Below are 26,033 nucleotides of genomic sequence, written 5' to 3'. Positions count from 1 at the left end.
CTGTTTTGTCAGTGCTGTTTTTTCTGCTGTGGGGTCCCCAGCAATTCACCCAGAGGAGGAGGTGTGAGACATATTTCTACCATTACTATGTCTGCAACAGACTTCCCCACCAGTAATATTCATTATGTGTGCACTGGACCAGAGTATCAAAATGTGTGTGTGTGTGTATGGAATTAGTGTGTATATATTACTCTACATTTACACCAGTGCGAATGAAATCTTAATTTTGACTCCTGACTTGTAAATGTGGCATCATCTGTTGATGAACTGATAAAAATTTAACACCAAAGATGTCCATATAATATAAAAGTTAACTTTAATATTGTGTACACTATATTTACACTGATTTGACTTAGAAGAGAATTTGGCTCTTAACACATAGTTTATTACATTGGACTATACTTGAAAGTAAAGGAGAGAAATTCAAAAACCTTTTAGAACACCTATATTTTTCAACATGTAGGCTCAAAATGTACGTTTCAGTTTAGCAGCTACTATATTAAAATCTAAATTGGTGGGAGAAACTGGCTTTCTTTTTTTCACCTTAAGGCCTATTAGAAATTTCTGCAGTTACAGACTTAATTTTTCCTCTCAATTAATGAGTTATGCTGCTTTAATTTTGTTAAAAATTGTCCACACAAAAAATTCATAAAGATAAAATTATGATTGCAGGCCCATAATGGTAGTTTGAGTATATCTTTAAAGAATGTTAAAATTTATAATCTAAATAAATCCTGATAACCAACAAAATAGAAATTAAGGTTTAACTTCTCAAATAAGACATTGACTCTCTCACAAACAACTTTGGCCTTTTAGAGTTGCAGCTGTACGGTATTCACAGAATGAAGTTGAAAGTACTACATTACTTATTTTCTGTAATTAGTCTGAAGGAATTATATTCATTTAAGTATATTTCAAGAAGAAAAGTCTCATAATAGAGGGATAGAGCAATCTGCCATGGAAAACTTGATTTATGGGTCATCAGTACAAATTTTTATTTTTAAAAAATACAAACATAAGGAAGTTCATAGGCTATGGCTATGGTATATTTAATTTAGAAAAGACAAATGGCTCCATAATCTATTGATTTCTTAAAATGTAACGTAGCCATATATCTATGGTACAAATGTTGTTGTTGAAAAATGGCTTTAAAACAAAGATTCCTGTAAAATTGTAGAAGGAAGGGCTAATATTGCTTTAGTAATAACTTACATTAAAGAAAGACAACATGCATTCAGTAACTGAAAAATGCCTGCAACCTTAACTTCACCTTAAAGTTTTTGTGTGGGGAATATATTTAAATAAAAATGGTTCAAAGGATTGATGGAGGAAAGGCCCATTTCTGCAAATGCTAAGAGACAAGTGGGGAGTCCTTGTCCAGTAGATAATAGGAGCTTCAGTCTTAAAGGGGCCACTCTCTTGTTAACTTTAATCTCCATTCACCAACTTACACCTGATACTGCAGAACTCCTAAGGACTACAAAAAGAGCATCACTCTCCTGAAAATCTTTGTTGGCCTTTAATGATAATTAAGGAACATCTATACAAGGCTTTAGACACAGTAACCTATAGTTAATATTGCAACCCTACCCTCCACCCCCCAAAATAGCAGCATTCTTAAACAAGAATGTGACTTCCCTTCTGCTTAATGCCTAAAGGACTAGGGATGAAGTGGAATGAAAATGTTGTATCCCAGAGGATCTTGGTCTATAAGGTGGAATCTTACCACCTATCCTGCTTCTCTACAGCTCTCATAGAGAAGATCTAGGAAGTGACTGAACCCTTTCCCACTTACCAAGCAGGAGTGCTCAGGGAATGAAGATTCTCTCCCACTCCTCTGATTTCTCTAACTTTCATGCTTAAGGATGTCTTTCAGTGTTCTGGCTGACTTCAGCTTTCCTCATATACATATTTAGGAGGTTGGTTAGATTGTTATCTCTTTGCAGCAGGGATGATTATTTGTTACGAGTTTCTACAGTGCATCATACAATGGGACTCTTCTCCATTACTATGGACTCCTAGGTGCTTCTACGGTGTAAATAACAGTTGAGGGTCATCCCATGAATTTTATTGGCTCACATTGTATGGAGTTAAGCTCAGTCACTCAAAAGGTGAAGAAGTTGCCTCTGAGAGCCAGAATAATTAGTACAGTACTTTAAAACAGTACATAAAATGTATTGGGTTAATACAGTAGCAAGGAAACACTAAACAGAATTCTGTTCACTCTGCAAACCTTCTCTGACAGAATGGTGGCCAGAGCTCCCTTACGTAGTCATCTATTCTCCCCTGACATCTTTTAGTGGGTAGGTTCAGAAAGTGGAATGTGAAAATACATTAAATGGATAAAGAAAGTAAAGGGAACAAGGAACAGTGGAAATACATACAAGAAAACATAGTAGCACATGCAGCATGTATTTAATATAGTTCCTTCAAGTTTTCCAGCAAACCTATCAAAATAATACATAACTTTATGTATGTTAAGAAATGAGTAACATTAGGTAGCAATGGGAAGAGGATCCATGAAGGTATAATAATATTCCATTTGATATGTTTTGTGGCCTTCTCTTTCCCTCAGTGGCTTTGAATATAAATACTCTCCAGAGTCTTTAAATATTCCCATTAAAACCCTTCCAAACATGAATATGACAACCAAACAAGTATAAAACTTGAGATGTAAAACCAGAGACACGCACTGACTTATTTTGCAGACTGTATTTGATAAAGGATTTTATGGAGATTATTGGTGTCCCTACATGTTTAATACTCTAGCCCAATATACACCTAGCTGTGCTACCTGGTAAGAAATGAGAAATTTTAAGGGCCATTGAGCACTCTGAATTTGCAGTGTTCAGTAGCCCTCAAAATTTCTCATTTAGGATAGTACTTAGAATGATCTCTCCTTCTTCCAAAAATCAATAGAAAAAGCACTCCATACATCTGATTTAAATTTCTGTCAAAGTGACAGGAAACTGTTTGTCTTTCTCTCTCACTCTGTCTCTCTGTACCTCTCTCTTTTTCTTATGGTACAAATGGCTGACTTTGTGGGGTTCTGTTTACAATTTGAAATCTATAAAATGTGTTCACCACACAGTCCCCATTAGTGTTAATAATGGGGGATTTGATCATTAGAAATATGGACAGCTGCGTTTGCAGTGACCGGGAGAACTGCACAGTGACTTGCCTCCCTGGTGCGAAGGTTGCAGATCTCATGAGACATCTAGAGACTTGTGTAGTGCTGGGGAGAAGCTGATGGTCATAGTCCATGTAGGTATCAATGACATAGGGAAGGTTAGGAGACAGGTGCTGGAAGCCAAATATAGGTTGCTTGGAAAGAGATTGAAATCCAGGATGTCAATGGTAGTGTTCTCTGAAATGCTTCCAGTACCACGTTAAGGGCCAGGTAGGCAGGCAGAACTGCAGAGTCTCAATGTGTGGATGAGACAGTGGTATCATGAGAAGGATATTTATTTATTAGGAACTGGGGAAACTCCACTTTCCACTTCATGGGGAAAGCCAATGGGTGTGAAGGAGCACATGGATCGGACAGAGACATCTCTTAGGGAAGAATTTATTAATAGAGATTCTCTATAATCTAGGGAGGAATAGAGGATGGAACATGATAAAATATGGGTAAGATCAGATGAGAAACAGTCAAATGAAAAAGAATGCCATTCAAACACATCAGGAAACGGTAGACAGCTAAATAGTGACACATTTTTAAAGTGCTTATACACAAATGCGAGAAGTCAAAATAATAAGATGCGTGAACTAGCGTGCCTCATATTTAAGGAGGATATTGATACAATAGGCATCACAGAAACTCGGTGGAATGAAGACAATCAAAGAGACACAGTCATATCAGGGTACAAAATATATCAGAAGGACAGAACAGGTAGTGCTGGTGGGGGAGCAGCAATATACATGAAAGAAAATTTAGAATCAAATAAAGTAAAAATTTTAAATGAACCAAAATGTTCCATAGAATCTCTATGGATAGTAATTCCATTCTCTAATAATAATAATAATAATAATTAATATAGCACTAGAAATATATTACCAACCATCTGACCAGGATAGTGATAGTGACTATGAAATGCTAAGGAAAATTAGAGAGGCTATAAAAATAAAGAAACTCAGTAATAGTGGAGGATTTCAAATATCCTAATGTTGACTGGGTACATATCACCTCAGGATGAGATGCAGAGAAGTTTCTTGATACCTTAAATGGTTGCTTCTTGGAGCACCTTGTTCTGGAAGCCACAAAAGGAGAGGCAATTCTTGATTTAGTCCTAAGTGGAGCTCAGAATTTGGTCCAAGACATAAATATAATTGGACCGTTTGGAAATAGTGACATAATGTAATAAAATTTAACATTTCTGTAGAGGGAAAAACACCTCAGCAGCCCAACACTGTGGCATTTAATTTCAGAAAGGGAAATACCCAAAAAATGAAGAGATTAAATAGAAATTAAAAGGTACAATGCCAGAAATAAAAATCTTTGAAAGCTCCATGGAGACTTTTCAAAGACAACATAATAGAAGTCCTACTTAAATGTACACCCCATATTAAAAAAACATGGTAAGAGAACCAAAAAAAAAGTGCCACCATGATTTTACAATCAAGTAAAAGAAGCAGTGAGAGATAAAAAGGCATTGTTTAAAAAGTGGAATTTAAATCCTAGTGAGGATAATAGAAAGGAGCATAAACTCTGTCAAATTAAGAGTAAAAATATAATAAGGAAAGCCAAAAAGGACTTTGAAGAACAGCTAGCCAAAAACTCAAAAGGTAATAGCAAAATGTTTATAAGTACATCAGAAGCAGGAAGCCTGCTAAACAACCAGTGGGGCCACTAGACGATCAAGCTACTAAAGGAACTCTCAAAGATGATAAGGTCATTTTGGAGAAACTAAATGATTTTTTTGCTTTTATTCTCATGGCTGAAGATGTTAGGGAGCTTCCCAAACCTGAGCCATTCTTTTTGGGTGACACATCTGAGAATTGTTCCAGATTGAGGTGTTGATAGAGAAGGTTTTGGAACAAATTGTTAAACTTAACAATAACATGTCACACAACCATATGGCATTCATCCAAGAGTTCTGAAAGAACTCAAGTGTAAAATTGTGAAACTATTAACTTTGGTTTGTAACTTATCCTTTAAATCACCTTCAATACCTAATGACTGGAAGATAGCCAACGTGATGCCAATATTTAAAAAGGGCTCTACAGGTGGCCCTGGCAATTACAGACTTGTAAGTCTAACGTCAGTACCAGACAAATTAGTTGGAACTATATGAAAGAATAAAATTGTCAGACACATAGATGAACATAATTTGTTGAGGGAAAGTGAACATAGTTTCTATAAAGGGAAATTATGCCTTACTAATCTACTAGAGTTCTTTGAAGGGGTCAAGAAATGTGGACAAGGGGGATCCAGTGGATATAGTATACTTAGATTTCTAGAAAGACTTTTACAAGGTCCCTCACCAAAGGTTCTTAAGTAAAGTAAGCTGTCATGGGGTAAGAGGGAAGGTCCTTTCATGGATTGATAACTGGTTAAAAGATAGGAAACAAAGAGTAGGAATAAATGGTAAGTTTTCAGAGTGGAGAGTGGTAACTAGTGGTGTCCCCCAAAGATCTGTCCTGGGTCCAATACTGTTCAACTTATTTATAAATGAGTCTAACATCATTACCAGGCAAATTAGTTGAAACTATAGTTAAGAATAGAATTATCAGACACATAGATTAACATAATTTGTTGGAGAAATGTAAACATGGAGAAAAGGGTAAATAGTGAGGTAGCAACATTTGCAGATGATAATAAGCTGCTCAAGAGAGTTAAGAACAAAGCAGACTGAAGAGCTTCAAAAGAATCTCACAAAACTAGATGATTGGGCCACAAAGTGGAAAATTAATTTTAATGTTAATAAATGTAAAGTAATACACATTAGACAAAAAATAATCCCAACTATAGATTCAAAATGATGGGGACTAATTTAGATATAACCACCCAAGAGAGAGATCTTGAAGTTATTGTGGATACTTCTCTGAAAAAATCTACTCAGTATAGAGAATAAGACAGAAAATATCTTCTTATCTCTTGTTCAGTGTTTCTCAAATTGGTCTGCAAAACCACTTTGAGAAACAAACTAACTGGCCATGCTGGTTTACTTACCAGTTCTGCAACCACAGAGCCTCACAGCTCCTATTGGGTCCAGTTCACCATTTGTAGCCAAGGGAAGCTACGGGAAGCGGTGTGGGCCAGACTGCTGCTTCCCGCGGTGCCCTTGGCTGCAAATGTCAAACCAGACCCAACAGGAGCTGCGAAATTCCATGGCATGGCACCGGTAAATAAACAAACTGAAATGGCCAATTAGCATGTTTCTCAAAGTTTGGGCCACTTTGAGAAACACCGTTCTATATAAATGCATGGTCCGCCCAGATCTTGAACACTGCATACCAATGTGGTTATCTCATCTCAAAAAAAGATATATTGGAATTGGAAAAGTTCAGAAAAGGGCAACAAAAATTATTAGAGGTTTGAGCAGGTGCCATATGAAGAGAGATTTAACTGGGACTTTTTTTCTTAAAAAAGAGGAGATTAAGGGGGAGATATGATAGAGGTCTGTATAATCATGACAGATATGGGGAAAGTGAATAAGGAAAAGTTATTTACGTGTTCCAATAACATAAGAACTAGGGGTAACCAAATGAAATTAATACATAGCAGGTTTAAAACAAAAAGAAGAAAAGCACACAGTCAACCTGAGGAACTCCTTGCCAGGATTTTAACAGGGTTCAAAAAAGAACTAGATAAATTCATAGTGGGTCTACTACAGGCTCCCTACCCAGGCGGAAGAGGTGGACGAGGCTTTTTTTAAACAACTAAGAAAATCATCCAAAGCACAGGATTTGGTAGTGATCGGGGACTTCAACTGTCCATATATATATATATTGGGAAACTAACACAGCGGAGCACAGACTATCCTATAAGTTCTTGGACTGCATTGAAGACTACTTTTTATTTCAGAAGGTTGAAAAAGCTACTTGGGAAGCTGTTCTAGATTTAATTTTAACAAATGGGGGGAACTGGTTGAGAATTTGAAAGTGGAAAGCAGCTTGAGTGAAAGTGATCATGAAATTATAGAGTTCATGATTCTAAGGTATGATAGAAGGGAGAATGGCAAATTAGAGACAATTGATTTCAGGAAGGCATATTTTAGTAAGCTCAGAGCGCTGGTAGGTAAGGTCCCATGGGAAACAAGACTGAGGGGAAAAACAACTGAAGAGAGTTGGCAGTTTTTCAAAGGGACATTATTAAGGGCCCAAAAGCAAGTTATTCTGCTACATAGGAAAGATAGAAATTATGGCAAAAGACCACCTTGGATCAACCAGGAGATCTTGCATGATCTAAAAATAAAAAAAGGAGTCTCATAAAAAATGGAAATTAGGACAAATTACAAAGGATGAATATAGGCAAACAATACAGGAATGCAGGGGCAAGATTAGAAAGGCAAAGGCACAAAATGAGCTCAGACTATCTACAGGCATAAAGGGAAACAAGAAGACAGTCTATAAATATATTAGAAGCAAAAGGAAGACCAAGGACAGGGTAGACCCACTGCTCAGTGAGGAGAGAGAAACAGTAACAGGAAACTTGGAAATGGCAAAGATGCTTAATGACTTCTTTGTTTCGGTCTTCACTGAGAAGTCTGATGAAGGGAATGTCTAACATAGTGAATGCTAGTGGGAAGGGGGTAGGTTTAGAAGCTAAAATAAAAAAAGAAGATGATAAAAATTATTTAGGCAAATTAGACATCTTCAAGTCATCAGGCCCTGATGAAATGCATCCTAGAATACTTCAGGAGCTGATAGACGAGGTATCTGAGCCTTTAACTATCATCTTTGAAAAGTCATGGAAGTCAGAAGAGATTCCAGAAGACTGGAAAAGGGCAACTGTAGTGCCCATCTATAAAAAGGGAAGTAAGAACAACCCAAAAAACTTCAGGCCAGTCTGTTAAACTTTGATGCAAGGGAAGATAACGGAGCAAATAATTAAGAAATTCATCTACAAACAACTGGAAGATAATAAAGTGACAGGTAACATCCAGCAGGATTTGTAAAGAACAAATCATGTCAAACTATTCTGATCGCTTTCTTTGATGGGATAACAAGTTTTGTGGATAAGGGAGAAACGGAAGACGTGCTATACCTAGACTTTAGTCAAGTATTTTATATGGCCTAGCATGACCTTTTTATCAATAAATTAGGCAAATACAACTTAGATGTGGCTGCTATAAAGTGGGTGCATAACTGGCTGGATAATCATTCCCAGAGAGTAGTTATTAATGGTTCACAATCTTGCTGGAAAGGTATAACAAGTGGGGTTCCACAGGGTTCTGTTTTGGGACCGGTTCTGTTCCATATCTTCAACAATTTAGATATTGGCATAGAGAGCACACTTCCTAAGTTTGCAGATGATACGAAGCTGGAAGGGGTTGCTACTGCTTTGGAGGATAGGAAGTATGGCAGGGATCTAGGGGTTATAGTGGACCACAAGCTAAATATGAGTCAACAGTGTGATGCTGTTGGAAAAAAAGCAAACATGATTCTAGGATGCATTAACAGGTGTGTTGTGAGCAAGACACGAGAAGTCATTCTTCTGCTCTACTCCGCGCTGATTAGGCCTCAATTGGAGTACTGTGTTCAGTTCTGGGCACCACATTTCAGTAAAGATATGGAGAATTTGGAGAAGGTCCAGAGAAGAACAACAAGAATGATTAAAGGTTAGAGAACATGACCTATGAAGGAAGGCTGAAAGAATTGGGCTTGTTTAGTTTTGAAAAGAGAAGATTGAGAGAGGACATGATAGCAGTTTTCAGGTATCTAAAAGGTGTCACAAGGAGGAGGGAGAAAACTTTTTCTTCCTGGCATCTGAGGATAGAAGCAATGGGCTTAAACTGCAGCAAGGGAGGTTTAGTTTGGACATTAGGAAAAAGCTCATAACTGTCAGGGTGGTTAAGCACTGGAATAAATTACCTGATGAAATGCATCCCAGGATACTCAAGGAGCTGATAGAGGAGGTATCTGAGCCTTTAGCTATGATCTTTGAAAAATCATGGAAGACAGGGGAGATTCCAGAAGACTGGAAAAGGGCAAATATTGTGCCCATCTATAAAAAGGGTAATAAGAACAACCCAGGAAACTACAGACCGGTCAGTTTAACATCTGTCCCAGGGAAGATAATGGAGCAGGTAATTAAGGAAATCATATGCAAACACTTGGAAGGTAATAAAGTGATAGGGAATAGCCAGCATGGGTTTGTGAAGAACAAGTCATGCTAAACTAATCTGATAGCTTTCTTTGATAGGATAACGAGCCTTGTGGATAAGGGAGAAGCGGTGGATGTCATATACCTAGACTTTAGTAAGGCATTTGCTACGGTCTCGCATGATATTCTTATTGATAAACTAGGCAAATATAACTTAGATAGGGCCACGATAAGGTGGGTGCATAATTGGCTGGATAACCGTAGTCAGAGAGTTGTTGTTAACGGTTCTAAATCCTGCTGGAAAGGGATAACAAGTGGAGTTCCTCAAGGGTCTGTTTTGGGACCCGTACTGTTCAATATCTTCATCAATGATGTAGATATTGGGATAGAGAGTACGCTTATTAAGTTTGCAGATGATACCAAACTGGGTGGGGTTGCGACTTCTTTGGAGGATAGGGACATAATTCAAAATGACCTTAGCAAGTTAGAGAAATGGTCAGAGGTAAACAGGATGAGGTTTAATAAAGAGAAATGCAAAGTGCTCCACTTACGAAGGAACAATCGGTTCCATACATACAAGATGGGAAGCGACCGTCTAGGAAGGAGCATGGCGGAAAGGGATCTAGGGGTCATAGTGGACCACAAGTTGAATATGAGTCAACAGTGTGATGCTGTTGCAAAAAAAGCAAATATGATTCTAGGTTGTATCAACAGGTGTGTTGTAAGCAAAACTCGTGAAGTCATTCTGCCGCTCTACTCTGCACTAGTTAGGCCTCAGCTGGAGTACTGTGTCCAGTTCTGGGCGCCACATTTCAAGAAAGATGTGGAGAAATTGGAAAGGGTACAGAGAAGAGTGACAAGAATGATTAAAGGTCTAGAGAACATGACCTATGAAGCCAGGCTTCATGAACTGGGCTTGTTTAGTTTGGAAAAAAGAAGATTAAGGGGGGACATGATAGCGGTTTTCAAATATCTAAAAGGGTGTCACAAGGAGGAAGGAGAAAATTTGTTCCTCTTGGTTTCTGAGGACAGGACAAGGAGTAATGGGCTTAAAGTGCAGCAGGGGAGGTTTAGATTGGACATTAGGAAAAAATTCCTAACTGTCAGGGTGGTCAAATATTGGAATAAATTGCCAAGGGAGGTGGTGGAATCTCCCTCTCTGGAGATATTTAAGAACAGATTAGATAGACATCTGTCAGGGATGGTGTAGACGGAGCTTGGTCCTGCCTTGAGGGCGGGGGGCTGGACTCGATGACCTCTTGAGGTCCCTTCCAGTCCTATTATTCTATGATTCTATGACCTAAGGAGGTTGTAGAGTCTCCATTTCTGGAGATATTTAAGAGTACGTTAGGTAAATGTCTATCAGGGATGGTCTAGACAGTACTGGGTCCTGCCATGAGGGCAGGGGACTGGGCTCAATGACCTCTCGAGATCCCTTCCAGTCCTAGTATTCTATGATTCTATGGTGGTTCGGTCCATCAATACTTATTAACCAGAATGGGTAGGAATAGTGTCCCTAGCCTCTGTGTGTCAGGGGCTGGAAATGCGTGACAGGAGAGGGATCAGTTGATGATTACCTGTTCTGTTCACTCCCTCTGCAGCATCTGACATTGGCCACTGTTGGAAAACATGATACTGGGCTACATGGACCTTTGGTCTGACCCAGTATAGCCATTCTTATAAATCTAATGAAATTTTATAAAATGTGTTCACACCACAATCTCGTGACACGTATAAAATTTGAAACCATTTACCTATTTCACTGACAAATATCAGCCTGGGCAGCCTCACATCCTAAAAATCCCATTTTGATTCCTACTGTGTACCTCTCCAAACAAAAGTTTGGTTTTGCCATGAAGGTATCAATTCGGAGATTTTGTTAGCACTGGAATTCACTTCCTTTATCAAGATTCTTGTCTTTAACTGAGATTGGCTTGCCACCAAGCCACAGATATTCAAGTCAGGACTGGTAATAAAAGCATCACAGCTGTTCTCTACTGATCTCCAGTTTAGGGGAGGGGAGTTCAAAGGAGGAATGGTGTAAAGTGAGTACTAGGAGGACTTAGCTTCCTGTGTCTTTTTGCACTTGTTTCCACTTTGTGAATTAAAGGAGCATTTTGTTCCATTTTCCATTTAAAAGTGCTGGATAGTTTTTATGTCAAACAGAGGAATTGGTACATTATTAAAGAGCTGCTATTTTTATTCTGAAAAATACCTGTACTATGAACTAGTGATAAAGCAGCTTAGTGACTTTTAGTCATTTAGTTCAAAACTCAACACTTCTGGCATATTTTTAAGATTCCAAAATAAATCAGTTTACTTATTGTATGCCAGAAGCTTTCATAAAACATATTGTAGCCTGTGGAATACTGCTGTATTGTAAATAAATGGCAGCAAATTCTTCAGTGTTTTATTAATGTTGTGGGGTTCTAGATTAGCAAATTTTCTTTAGCTAAGATTTATTATTTAGTATTAAAACCAAAATGGATAACTCTAAGTAAAGAAATTTAAGTGGAAGGAAACGGACCAAAATGTCAGTTTATTCACTAGCTTTGTTGTTCTCTTATTTCCACTTTGTTTTGACAGTATCTTTTGTTTTGCTTCATTTTGGATAATTATCCTTGCTAGTTTGTTCTTTGTGAGATAAAAACCTAATTCTGAAATTTCTGCTTGGGTAAAACTCACATCCTTCTGTGTTAGGAAAAGGCTGCCAATGCTTTGCAGTGGTATCCCCTGCTTGAAGCTCACTGAAGGTAGAAACCAGGTATTTCATCAGTTAGTTCTTCTTCTTAGGAATAGTGACCATAATATAATAACATTCAACATTCCTGTGGTGGGAAGAACACCTCAGCAGTCCAGCACCCTGGCATTTAATTTCAAAAAGGGGAATTATACAAAAATGAGGAGGTTAGTTAAACAGAAATTAAAAGGCACAGTGACTAGAGCCAAATCCTTGAAAGCTGCATGGAAACTTTTTAAAGATACCATAATAGAGGCCCAACTTAAATGTATACCCCAAATTAAAAAACATAGCAAGAGACCTAAAAAAGTGTCACTGTGGCTTAACCACCATGTAAAAGAAGCAGTGAGGGACAAAAAGGTATCTTTTAAGAAGTGGAAGTCCAATCCTAGTGAGATAAATAGTAAGGAACATAAACACTGTCAAATCAAGTGTAAAAATGTCATAAGAAAAGCAAAAATAGATTTTGAGGAACAGCTAGCCAAAAACTCAAAAAGAAATAACAAAATGTTTTTAAGTACATTAGAAGCAGGAAGCCTGCTAAAAAACCTGTGGGTCCCCTAGATGATCGAGCTATAAAAGGAGCAATCAAGGATGATAAAGCCATTGAGGAGAAACTAAATGATTTCTTTGCTTTAGTCTTCACGGCTGAGGACGTTGGGGAGATTCCTGAATCTGCACCGTCCTTTGTGGGTGATGAATCTGAGGAACTGTCCCGGATTGAAGTGTCATTAGAGGAGGTTTTGGAACAAATAGAAAAACTTAATGTTAACAAATCTCCGGGACCGGATGGCATTCATCCAAGGGTTCTAAAAGAACTCAAATGGGAAATTGCTGAGCTATTATCTGTGGTTTGTAACCTATCCTTTAAATCGGCTTCCGTAACTAATGACTGGAAGGTAGCCAACGTGACACCAATATTTAAAAAGGGTTCTAGAGGCGATCCTGGCAATTACAGACCGGTAAGTCTAACTTCAGTACCGGGCAAATTAGTTGAAACAATAGTAAAGAATTAAATTGTGAATCATGTAGAAGAACATAATTTGTTGGACAAAAGTCAACATGGTTTCTGTAAAGGGAAATCCTGTCTTACTAATCTATTAGAGTTCTTTGAAGGGGTTAACAAACATGCGGATAAGGGGGATCCAGTAGATATAATATACTTGAATTTTCAGAAAGCCTTTGACAAGGTCCCTCACCAAAGGCTCTTGTGTAAATTACATGGCCATGGGATAAGAGGGAAGGTCCTTTCTTGGATTGAGAACTGGTTAAAAGACAGGAAACAAAGGGTAGGAATAAATGGTACATTTTCAGAATGAAGAGGGGTAACTAGTGGTGTCCCTCAAGGGTCAGTCCTGGGACCAATCCTTTTCAACTTATTCATAAATGATCTGGAGAAAGGGGTAAGCAGTGAGGTAGTAAAGTTTGCAGATGATACAAAACTGTTTAAGATAGTCAAGACGGAAGCAGACTGTGAGGGACTCCAAGAAGATGTCACTAAACTGGGTGACTGGGCAACAAAATGGCAAATGAAATTTAATGTGGATAAGTGTAAAGTAATGCACATTGGGAAAAATAACCCCAACTATATGTACAGTATGATGAGGGCTAATTTGGCTATGACAAATCAGGAAAGAGATCTTGGAGTTATCATGGACAGTTCTCTGAAAACTTCCACGCAGTGTGCAGCGGCGGTCAAAAAGGCAAATAGGATGCTAGGAATTATTAGGAAAGGGATAGAAAATAAGACCCAGAATATCTTACTGCCCCCATCTAAAACTATGGTACGCCCACATCTTGAATACTGTGTACAGATGTGGTCTCCTCACCTCAAAAAAGATATTTTGGCCTTGGAAAGGGTTCAGAAAAGGGCAACTAAAATGATTAGGGGTTTGGAATGGGTCCCATATGAGGAGAGGTTAAAGCGACTGGGACTTTTCAGTTTAGAAAAGAGGAGACTGAGGGGGGATATGATAGAGGTCTATAAAATCATGAGTGGTGTGGAGAGGGCAGATAAAGAAGTTATTTATTAGTTCCCTAAATAGAAGAACTAGAGGACACCAAATGAAATTAATGGGGAGCAGGTTTAAAACTAATAAAAGAAAGTTCTTCTTCACACAGCGTGTAGTCAACCTGTGGAACTCCTTGCCAGAGAAAGCTGTGAAAGCAAGGACTATAATAGAGTTTAAAGATAAACTAGATAATTTCATGGAGGTTAGTTCCATAAAAGGCTATTAGCCAGGGGATAAAATGGTGTCCTTGGTCTCTGTTTGTCAGAGGCTGGAGAGAGATGGCAGGAAACAAATCGCTTGATCATTATCTTCGGTCCACCCTCTTTGGGGCACCTGGTGCTAGCCACTGTCGGCAGACAGAATACTGGGCTAGAAGGACCTTGGGACTGACCCAGTACGGCTGTTCTTATGTTCTTATGTCATCTGCAGGTAGAATCCACCCATCGTTTATTTGTGAGTTTGTTCATGTGCCAATAAGATTAAGGTTCTAAAACAGCTGATCATGGTAATAAACTGTGATTAATTATATTGCATTATTTTTTTGTTTTTGGCACTGTGTAAGCATAAATATGGCTTATGAAATTTCAGCATGGGCGTTCATAGTCACAAAACTCCATTATTAGTGACTTAGTAAGCCATGGCTAAAAAAGAGACTGACCATCTAAAACTATGAGTGAATATGTTGCTCTTATAGGATACTTGTAAAATATAAACTGTTTTTTTTAGTGAACTGAAATACCAGGAAAAATTAGCTAGGGACTCCACTGCCATTTTTATTGTATACCAGTAGAGTCTGCCTTGAGTTTTTATTGATTCAGTAGCCACCACTGTGATTTTCCAGACTTTACCACTTTCAGTCACACTGGCTTTACACAGTTGAAGGGAATAGGCTAGGACTTGAGAGTCATCCAGGTTCCTACAAGTTCTCTCCGCTCACATAACCCTAAGGAAAAGCAACACTTTGGAACCTCTTTTTAGAGTAATTAGAGGTAACAGTCCAGTGAGTGATCTGGAACTTCTGGAGATACCAAGTTATCCAGGAGCTAGTTACCACCTGTGAGGCTAGGAGGCAGAATTCATGTATACAGCATCTGTGCAGATGTTCTCCTGTCTCTTACGGATCCCCTAATGTCTGCACAGATGTAGGATAATTTGTGAGTAAATGACTGGAAACCTCCAACTTATATCAAAGTGGTACACCACTCCTCATTAGGAAAAAGTGAACAGGAAACTTCACAAATTGAAACTCATAGAAATCTATTCCTAAACATTTAGATGAAAATGGAACCCTAACACAAAAAGCCCTGAAATTTGATATGCCTTTTGGCCCTCTGTCAGGCCTTATCTGCCTTGGGAATTTTAGCCATAACATAGCTGTAGTTGGGGCAAATACCTAGTGGGGACACAATTTATACCAGTTTTTGTAAATCCAGAGTCTGAGTTGTATTTGTATAGGTGGCAAAAATACCAGTCTAATCAAGACCAGAAATACTGTGTGGACTGAGAGTGCTTCCTGCAATGCAGAAAGAACAATAATTCTTCAAGAGTTGCTTTGATGGGGGGGGGGAGAGAGGGGCAGTTTGTGGGGGTGGGGAATAGGGTATAGGTGTATTCTCTTGGCTGCCTGTTCTGTTATCTGATTATGGTACCAAAGTAAAAATCTCACAAAGAATTTCCAAAGCATTATTACTTAAGAGAGAAAAATCGTCCATTCTGCTCATGGACTGCTCATCACTTAAAAAAAAGTGATTCAGCTTTTACGGCTATGAATGACTAGTCAACGATCTGGTAGTCAACATACTTGTCAACTAATTCCTCCCTCCCACCCTGCATCCTCTATCAGAAAGAGATAGCAAGTGGTAGGGAGAGAAGGGAGTACTTCAAAGTGACAGTGCCGTGTGGAGCCTGGGGCCAGATCCTGGGCTCCACGCAGCACTACCACTTTGAAACACCACGTGAAGCCCAGGGCCAGCTGGAGAGTCCCCAAATGCATGCGGTGTTTGAAAGTGGCAGTGCTACGTGGGGCCTGGAGTCAGTTGGGGACTCCCCGGCTGGCCCCAGGCTCCATGCATTAAATGCTGCTGGGAGCATGGGGCCAGTGGGGGGGTGCTTGAATACCCCATTGGCCCTGTGCTCCCCACAGTGCTTTCACCTTCAAAGGCAGAGGCACCCTTATCGACTAATCGAATAGTCAATACAAGTTGCATCAACTGTTTGATTAGCTGATTAATCTAATTTTAATATCCCTATCACCTTTTTGAGAAATTGGAATTTGCCATCTCATCCATTAGTGAATTTGAGTTATGGTTAATTTTTTAAAATTCTCTTTATTTCCCAGTACAGGCAGTCCCCGGGTTACGTACAAGATAGGGACTGTAGGTTTGTTCTTAAGTTGAATCTGTATGTAAGTCGGAACTGGCGTCCAGATTCAGCGGCTGCTGAAACTGACCGCCAGTTCTGACTTACATACAGATTCAAGGTAAGAACACCAGGTGTCCCCAAGTCAGCTGCTGCTGAAACTGATCAGCAGCTGATTCCAGGAAGCCCGGGGCAGAGCAACTCTGCCTTGGGCTTCCTGTAGTCAGCGCTGGTCAGTTTCAGCAGAAGCTGACTTGGGGACGCCTGGGGCAGAGCAGCTGGGGTGCTGCTGGGTTGCTCCAGTAGCACCGCTCCTCGGTGCTACTGGACCAACCCAGCAGCACCCCATCTGCTCTGCCCCAGGCGTCCTGATTCAGCCGCTGCTGGTCAGTTTCAGCAGCGGCTGAATCAGGATGCCTGGGGCAGAGCAGATGGGGTGCTGCCGGGTTGGTCCAGTAGTGCCCAGAGCGGCGCTGCAGGACCAATCGGCAGCGCCCCAGCTGCTCTGCCCCAGGGTCCCAAACAAAAGCCTGGTCTGCTGGGGGGGGCACACTAGCTGCGCCCCCCCCCCCCAGCAGACCAGGGACACGGGGAGCAGAGCCGCAGCGGCAGCGGGGTGCCGCGCCTCAGAGGCTTTGCTCTGGCAAAGTCTCAGAGGCGCGGGACCCCCCGCGTCTGCGGCTTCAGTCCCGGTGCCTGTGGTCTGCTGGGGACGGTCCCCAGCAGACCACAGGCACCGGGACTGAAGCCGCAGCCGCGGCAGGTTCCCGCGCTTCTGAGGCTTTGCTCTGGCAAAACCTCAGAAGCGCGGGAACCCGTCCGGTGCCCCTGGTCTGCTGGAGACGGTCTCCAGCAGACCAGGGGCACCGGAGCAGCTTACGAACGGGGCTTTCTCGCCCCGGAGCTCGCAGGTAGCAATCCGCCACCTCGACCTCCGGGGCGAGAAAGCCCCGTTCGTAAGTGCGGATCCGACATAAGTCGGATCCGCGTAAGTCGGGGACTGCCTGTAATATAAAATCTATTAAAATTCACATGTATATTTCCATATTTATTTTTATGTATACCAGGTTCTAAGATCACAATGTTTCTTACCATCAAAGCTGGAGCTATCTAGACCACAGCAATTCTGTGATTGATTTTTCATGCTTATTTTATATTTTTTTGCATAACAAGTTTTTTCTGCATAACATAATATGTATATTCTGCCAATGTATGCATTGTGTAAAACTTTGATTTTGTATTAATGTCTTAATTTATCTTGTGACTCTAGATTTTTGATAAGAAGAAATTTTCATAAATCTATTTGAACTTTATCTCCACTAGGGGATATTGGGGCATTTTAGGTGGTAAGATTAGATGTGCAAGGCTAAAAAACAACCAGTATGACACTATAAGTGCTTTGCAGAGAATGCTTCCTCTGGGAGTTAAAAAACATACAAAGGCTTATATATTAAAAGAAATATTCTGTGATGGCAGTACATTGTGTGTGGAAGGAAAGTGTTAAGATTCAATTGAATATCAGTTGTACAGAAAAGTAAATTTGTTTTGCTCCATCTCAACAAAAAATATCTAAAATACTGAATTCATTAACCACTGATTTCTGAATTAATATATAGACTGAGGGGTATATTCTGCCCTTTATAAACATGTGCATTCTAATTAGCATTAGTCAGATTTACTGGGCTGAATTCCCCCCCTTGGTTTCTGCCACTGCGAACTGATGGAACCATGTCTGCAGGCTGCCAGTGGTAAACAATCTATCTTGAATAGGGAACAGCAGAGTAAGCTGCCTGTAGCCTAACCTTCAATGGGGCCATGAAGTCAGCCAGAGTTACTAAATTGCTAGCACTGGCTAAGGATGTTTTTTGACTGATGAGAGAAAGTCAGGGCTCTTGGAAAGGAGAAGCAAGATGTGAAAATGTTCCATCTGCTTGTCTGAGTAACCTGATAGTTTATAGAGGAGAAAGTAGCTCGGAAGAGCATTTAAAAAAATGCAAGTTTCAAGGTAGGAACAAAGTTACCTTATCTACCCATCCGCTGCTAAAAATAGAGAATGGAAAATGCTACAAGATTACCAAATTAAAGACAAACATGAAAAACAACACAAAAAAGCCTCCTCACATGCTTGCAGTTCTGATACAGGCAACACTGGCATTGACTTCAGTGGAGAATTTTGCGTGCACAGACACACAGGATCAGGCCCTTGCAAAGTGACTGTATCCTATCAGCTCATTAAAATATAGGCAAGAGTCTGATCTCAGTTACTCTGATGAAATCCAAAAATCAGTAGATTTACTGTGCACTTATAGAAGAATTGAGATTAGAGTCCAGCCCAGTAGTTAATTCTGTAGGAAAAAAATTACAGTGAGGAATCAGTAAATAAAAAAATGTTTATCTTTAAATAATAAGTGTACTCCATGTAAGTAAATTATTTATTTTTCCAAAGTATCTTCTCTTTACAGTTATATATCGAGTCCTGATAGTCACAAAAATCAATCAAATATATGAGGTCATTCTGACCACTTCTGAGTCTTATGCATCTTTAATAAATGAACATCTTCCTTTCTTTTTAATAATTGTGGATTTTATATAATAGAAGATATTTATTTCTTCCACTTTTGTGATACTACCTTCTGAAACTGACTCATTATTCTAATGGATAGTTTCTACTGACTCAATCTATGGCTTTCTCTATATATTTCACCAGGATTGTTTCCAAAGCTGACTCTGAGCTAATCATCAGAGGCTTTTTGTCCTTTAACATTTTTTAGATATTTAACTTAGAGTCAAAAGTGTGTCAACTTCTGTGGTAACCTATGCCATTTAATCAGAATTCTAAATTGGCTGTTTGACACAATTTTTGGTAATAAATGATTGTGTCCAGAAAGAAATGGGTGAAAATTTGGCATCTGCAATCCCCATTTAAACACAGAACCTAGTTTCCTTATTTCCTTTAGTTTTCATGTCATTGATACTTTGCTATAACTGTGTAGGACTTTAATGGGCTAATTATTAGCCCTATTTTGAACTTAGGGAAAACTGCAAGTACTGGCATAAAGCTCTTGGTCCTCCATGTTTGTATGACATTAGGTGATAAAATATTTGTATTAACTTACTATATTGTAAACAGAGTTGCTAGGTGTCTGGATTTTGACAGGAAAGTCCACTGGAAAAGAGAACTTGATAGTATCCAGTCACCTGCAGTAACTGGTCTCTACCAAGGCGGAGGGCAGGAATAGCAGCAATAGCTGCTGCTGGTGACTGGAGGAGTAGTGGAGACAGAGCTGTACTTAGGGGAGTGCAGAGCTTGGGCAAATCACCTTTATGGGGAATATCCTTAACACTTTTACACAGCCAAGGGGGCCCTGAGCCACATCCATCAATCTGCGGACTTGCCCATCCCCCATAATTAGGAGCCAGCTGTGCGCCTCTTTCTGTGTTGGGGCAGTGCAATTAATACCTGCTTCCCAACATAGGGAACCTCCCCAGTCCTCCATCCCCAGACCTCTAGAGCAGAGATCTACAGATTGCAGTATACAGTATATCCTCCTCCCAGTGTAACTACCATCCCCACATTGCTCTCTGTCCTTTTATGTATCTGCTGGATTTATAGGGCTAAAACATATTTCCCCCAAATGGAGTATGTCAAAAAGAATATTGCTTCTCATTTCTAAATTTTCTTTGAACATTTGTGTTTTTCAGAGATGGAATTCTGTGAAACTCCACACATTGTGTGCTCTAGCTACCAAACAGACTTGCATGGTGTGTCTCAACATGGTTACCCATTGGAGATGGGGTCAGATGTGGATACTGAGACTGAAGGTGGTGCTTCCCCAGATCATGGCCTGAGGATGTGGATGGCAGGAATGAAATCAGAACACAGTTCCTGTTTGTCAAGCCGGGCAAACTCAGCTTTGTCCCTCACTGATACTGACCATGAAAGGAAGTCTGATGGAGAGAATGGTAATAAAACAATCATTTAATATGAATAAACTAAAATATAAAGAGCAGCTTATTTGAACCTTTCCTCTTCTTGTGTACTTTTCTTCTTCTGTAGATCCTCATCTTATAGGCAAAGCAAAAGGCTAATGTTATTTTTATGTTATGTTCATAGTATACATTGAAAATATAAAGTTAAAAGTTGTTTTGGGTTAATTTGTGTATTTCCTTTAAACAATGCAAGCAATGTTAGTCCCCCTTACTATACATTAGGAACTTAGGAACTGGTATGAAATCCATTGAAGTTAACTTCATTGGCCTTTAGATTAGGCTCTTAACTCTGTGAATTCAGTTTTAGTGGATGTACTTTAGATAGGAGCATCTTCTGCAAACACTGGGGCTGCGTCTAGATTGGCATGATTTTCCAGAAATGCTTTTAACGGACAAGTTTTCCGTTAAAAGCATTTTCAGAACGGAGCATCTAGATTGGCATGGACGCTTTTCTGCAAAAGCACTTTTTGAGGAAAAGCGTCCGTGCCAATCTAGACGCGCTTTTCCGCAAAAAAGCCCCAATTGCCATTTTTGCGATCGGGGCTTTTTTGCGGAAAACAAATCTGAGCTGTCTACACTAAGCTATTGCGCAAAAGGGACCTTTGCCTGAATGGGAGCAGAATAGTATTTCTGCAAGAAGCACTGATTTCTTACAGTAGGAAGTCAGTGCTTTTGCAGAAATTCAAGCGGCCAGTGTAGACAGCTGGCAAGTTTTTCTGAAAAAGCGGCTGATTTTCTGGAAAAACTGACCAGTCTAGACATAGCCTGGTAGTCACTGTAGTTAAGACTGAGGAATTCCAATGATTCCAATGGAACTACCCTCAGTTAAAAGTACTATGCCCATTTTAATAAGTGTTTTCAAGATCAGACCCCTTTTTGTAGACTGTATAATAGTCTCCTGTGGAGGTGGAATAATGACTCTTACTTCAGACTCCTGTCACACTGGGCAGAATACTAAAAAACATAGTGTTGAGCACAGCCCTGCTTTTTCTGCCAAATGGAATGGAAAGGACTCTTGTATAATGTCTGTGATTCTTGTATTATGTGGTGCTTTTTGTTGTTGGAAAAAGTATGTGTTCTCTTCTAGGCGTATATAATATTTGAATGTTCTCAGAAGATATAATTTTTTTTAAAAGTTGGAGTAAGAAAATCAAAGCATTATTTATCTCAATGTATCAAGTAAAAAACAGAAATATTTCTAATATCTTCAAGTATAAAGTATTTGAGATCAATATTTCCACTATCAGTATGCGTATCTGAAGTTCCAGTTTTGTATTTATACATGTATGCTGTAGTATAGAAATCATTAAAGACATTCATTTTAAAAATTCATAGGTATGATACATATGTGATCTCTCATACACACATGCATTGTACAGGCTAAGAACATATCGGGAGGGGCAGTTAAAGTAACTGATATTATTGCAGTATTTCACTGTAGTATTATTTTAGTAGAAATATTGTAGTAGGGTTTAATAAATAGGGCCCTCTGATTAATGTCTTTTTTGTAGATGTAGTGTATGTTGTCACAGTTCTAGAGTTCAGATCATATGTGAAGTTGATAGTGTACTTATAACTTATCCTGAGGGCATCTTTACATAATTGGGTGAAGGAATTATGGGGTTTTGAGGGGGGAGTAACTTCGCGTAAATTCATAGATATTTAATGCTAGAAACGGTTATTATGATGATCTCCTGCTACCTTTTGCATAGTTCAGGCCATAGCATTTTATTCAGTGATTATTACATTAATCCCATAAATCGTAGTCCTTAGTAAGTCTTATGTCACTACTTTCTAATCAAAGTACTTGTTATTTTAGGCCAGCGGTCCCCAACCTTTTGGGGCTGCCGGGTGCCCAGGGGCGGGGCCACCCATACGCTGCGTGTCCGGTGCCGGCACCACCCATGCGCCACACTCCTGGAGCCGGCACCACTCCTGTGCAGGATGCCCAGGGGTGGGGTTGACCATACGCCGCGCGCCCGGGGCCGGTGCCACTTCTGTGCCACGTACCCGGAGCCGGTGCTGCTTCTGTGCCACGCGCCCGGGGGCGGGGCCGCCCATGCACCGCGCTCCCAAGGCCGGAAGAGCCCATGCGCTGCATGCCTAGGGCCGGCACTGTTCCTGTGCCGAATGCCCAGATGTGGGGATGCCCATACACCGTGCTCCCAGGAGCCGTCAGTGCCCATGAGCCGTGCGCCTGGGACCAGTGCCTCTCCTGTGCCGCATGCCATGGGGCAGGGATGCCCGTATGCCACGCGCCTGGGGCCGTCACAGCCCATGCACCACATGCCCGGGGGCAAGGCCGCCCCTGTGCCATGCGCACGGGGGCTAGCACTGCCCCTATGCCTCAGTGGCGGGGCTGGCCCCGATCACTCGGCGGGTGCACAGAAATGACCTGATGGGCGCCATGGCACGCACAGGCACCGTGTTGGAGACCACTGTTTTAGGTCATATTCTTTGCTGTGTGTCCCCAATGTGCTCCTCTGATTGGGACAAGGAGGTTGAGGGAAAAATGAGATGTTGCACTTCTATTGCAAAGGACATTGGAATAGAAATACTGGTTTGAGGCATTATCTATCTGAGGGTATGTCTACACTACAAAGTTAATTCGAACTAACGGACGTTAGTTTGAATTAACTTTGATAGGCCCTACACTAGCGCTCCACTAGTTTGAACTTAATTCGATCTAGCGGAGCGCTTAGTTCGAACTAGGTAAACCTCATTCAACGAGGACTAAGCCTCGTTCGAACTTACTACTACCCATTCCTTTCCTTTGGTGTCCTCTAGTCTTTCTATTATGGGAACTAATGAAGAACTTTTCTGTATGCACCCTCTCCACCCCACTCATGCTTTTATAGACCTCTATTCTATCCCCCCTACATCTCCTCTTTTCTAAGCTGAAAAGTCCCAGTCTCTTTAGCCTCTCTTCATATGGGACCTGTTCCAAACCCCTGATCATTTTAGTTGCCCTCCCCTCTCCCACCCTCTCTCTTCCCCTCTCCCACCTCCTTTTCCCAATTTCCCGAGTTTTGTTCAATAAAAAGAGATTCTATTTTTGACCACACTTGTCTTTTATTTTGTACATCAGGAAGGGGGGCTAGGGAGGGGTAAGTGGATGGAGGTGAGGGAGGAATGGGGTACGAGCCCCCGATGGGGAGGACTGGGCTGGCTCTGCGGGCTTCTGGGGGTGGAACCTCTCCTGCAGCCCCCTGGTTGCCTCCTCTCCCCAGATGGCAGCCTGCGGCAAGTGCAGCCAGTCTGATGGCTGAGTGCTGTGATGTGCCCAGTGTGGGTACTCCAAGCAATCCAAGCCAGGACTGCTTTGCAAGCGGGGCACCCCTGAGAACTGTCTGTCTGGGGTGGGGGTCGGGTCCCTTTAAGCGCAGCCCTCAGCTAGCCTGAGACAGCAGCTCCACACTCTAAGTCCTCATCTGATGCCCTGCCAGCACTGCTTCCGGCCATCCTTAACCCCGGTTCAGGGTCCACTCTATATGGACATGCTAGTTCGAATTAGCAAAACGCTAATTCGAACTAGTTTTTTAGTCTGGATGTGTTAGTTCGAATTAGCTTAGTTTGAATGAACTAATTCGAACTAAGTTAGTTTGAATTAGCACGGTAGTGTAGACATACCCTGAACTCCTAGCGATCACTTTGGAAAATTGACATGGTTGTTGTCCTAGGTTTCATTGTATTTCTCCTATGGCTGAAACACAAGAATACTTGTAGGTATGCAAAAAGCATGTGGATAAACTTGGAGACTACAGAGATTTAGGCCACTGCTAATTAGTTAATAGTTTTCATTGACAGGTTAAATTTATAAGTAAATTCATAGTAAGAAGACTTTAAGCAAAAGACGTAAGTGTGCACTGTGTACCATGCCACTTAGACTTGCTGAGAATAAAAAAAAAGTTGAATGCTGTTCTTTAAAGTCTTAAATAATTGTAGTACTCAAGAACAATCTTAAATGAATTGCCCAACCCTTCACACTTAGGACTCTTTTAATGTGTACTAAATGTGCCAAGTTCATCCTTGAATGTTATGAGATGTGCACAGAGACCAGTCTCTTCTCAGTTGCAGCTGATAAAATTGACTTCCTCATCATCAGCACTTTACTTAGTAGGCTGCCTCCACGAACATGTATGGTGTGAAATTGGGTGACTACATTTTCAGATCGGAAGGGGGGAAATTATGTTGTTAAATATAGTTTCTGCTTCCCCAAAGGCTATCTTACCTCACCTGTAAAGTGAGATCTGAAGAACAAGAGATGAGACCAGATTTTGGGTGCAGAGTATTTGTCCAAATGGTCTGTGAAAATAGCTTCTAGCAAGTAGAATAAAATTAAGGGGAAAGTGGCTTTTCCATTGGTTCTTAAAACTTATATTCATTAGTTGTAGAATGAGAAAGTTGGTTCTTTCTTTTCTGTTGGTGTCCAAAAGTGTAGTTATATCAATAGGCAGTGTGACAGGGTCAGTCCAGAAGGGTACAAGAAAGTGATGGAAGGAAGGTATATTAATCCTCAGACTGAGTAAACCTCTGTTCCCAGGATAAACTAGAAGGGGCTAGTCCAGAACCAGTGAAAACTTGCCAGAATCAATCAGGGCAGTTAAGCACCTGAAGCTAATTAAATGGGCTTGCAGACTCAGGTGAACCAAGCCCAGTTGGAACACCTGAGGCCAGTTAAAGAACTGGTTAAGACTGGTTATAAAAAAGAGCTTCTCTGCAGGTAGCTGTGGATGTGCGAGGAGTTGACAGGATAGAAGGAGCTCTACAAAAAGTCTAGGAGAAGCAAGCACCAGTGGAGTCTAGTAGGAAGAGCCTGAGATAAGGAAGGTGTGCTGGGGAAAGTGTGTGTGGGAGGGGGAAGTAGCTCTCGGATTTTGTAGCTCTCTCGCAGCTAGTGTTGAAGAATTTTATAGGCAGATTTTATTACAGGGCCTCGGGCTGGAATCTGGAGTACAGAGCGGGTCTGGGTTCCTCCCAACACCCACTTCTTCATTTCCATTTGGATAAAAGACTGTCTGGGGAAAAGAAAGGGGTTTACTCAGCCCTGTATCATTTGGGAGTCCACCGAGACACTGGAATTTGGTTCCCCCATACGTTATGCTGGTCAAGGATGAAAGTAATTCAGCAAACATCAAGCTCACTGTTGAGGTGTAGTGCCTCAACTGAGGGTTACTGTGAGTCTCCGAGGAAAGCAATCTGTCTGAGGGCTTATCTAGACTACGCCAAAGTGCTGAAAGAGGAAGTGCTGATTTCTCTTTTGAAAGTGGAGCTTTTGAAAGTGAAAGTAGTTTGGACGCGGCTTTTTCGGAGACTACCCCCCCCCTTTTAAAAAAGCCACTTTTCCTCAAAAAATGAGGTTTACGCGGCTTTTCGAAAAAGAGGGGGGTTGCCGAAAAAGCTCAGCTTTTGAAAGTGGGATCAGAAGAAGATATGAAGATTCTCGCAGAATTTGCATATCCTCTTTTGGCACTTCAGTGTAGTCTAGATGAGCCCTGAAAGTGTAGGACTCACCAACTTTGAGTAGTAGCTTCATCACAGTAGATAACCTCTTTTAAATGGCAGCAGTGGGAGGCTCCAAAAATGTGGTCTTTAGTAAAATGTTTTTTTTACATTGATCTGAAGGAAATCCACTCTTGCATGTGTAACCCACACACCTGCTTGA

The 26,033-nt window shown here is 40.7% G+C and overlaps 1 protein-coding gene across 3 annotated transcripts in view; it reads left to right on the top strand.

The window, feature by feature from the left end:
- The window catches only part of TENM1 (teneurin transmembrane protein 1), a 744,434-nt gene that overhangs the window by 319,151 nt on the left and 399,250 nt on the right, over positions 1–26,033 (top strand). For all 3 annotated transcript variants that reach the window (XM_089781839.1, XM_089781838.1, XM_089781840.1), the window contains one exon: positions 20,081–20,341. In XM_089781839.1, coding sequence (XP_089637965.1) covers positions 20,081–20,341 — 261 coding nt within the window. The remainder of the gene's footprint in view (positions 1–20,080; positions 20,342–26,033) is intronic.

The sequence above is a fragment of the Pelodiscus sinensis genome, chromosome 13 (genome assembly GCF_052426305.1).
Source record: "Pelodiscus sinensis isolate ZL-2025 chromosome 13, ASM5242630v1, whole genome shotgun sequence".
Lineage (NCBI taxonomy): Eukaryota > Metazoa > Chordata > Testudines > Trionychidae > Pelodiscus > Pelodiscus sinensis.
Note: the sequence above shows the minus strand (reverse complement) of the source record. Positions and strands in the feature narration are given on the sequence as shown.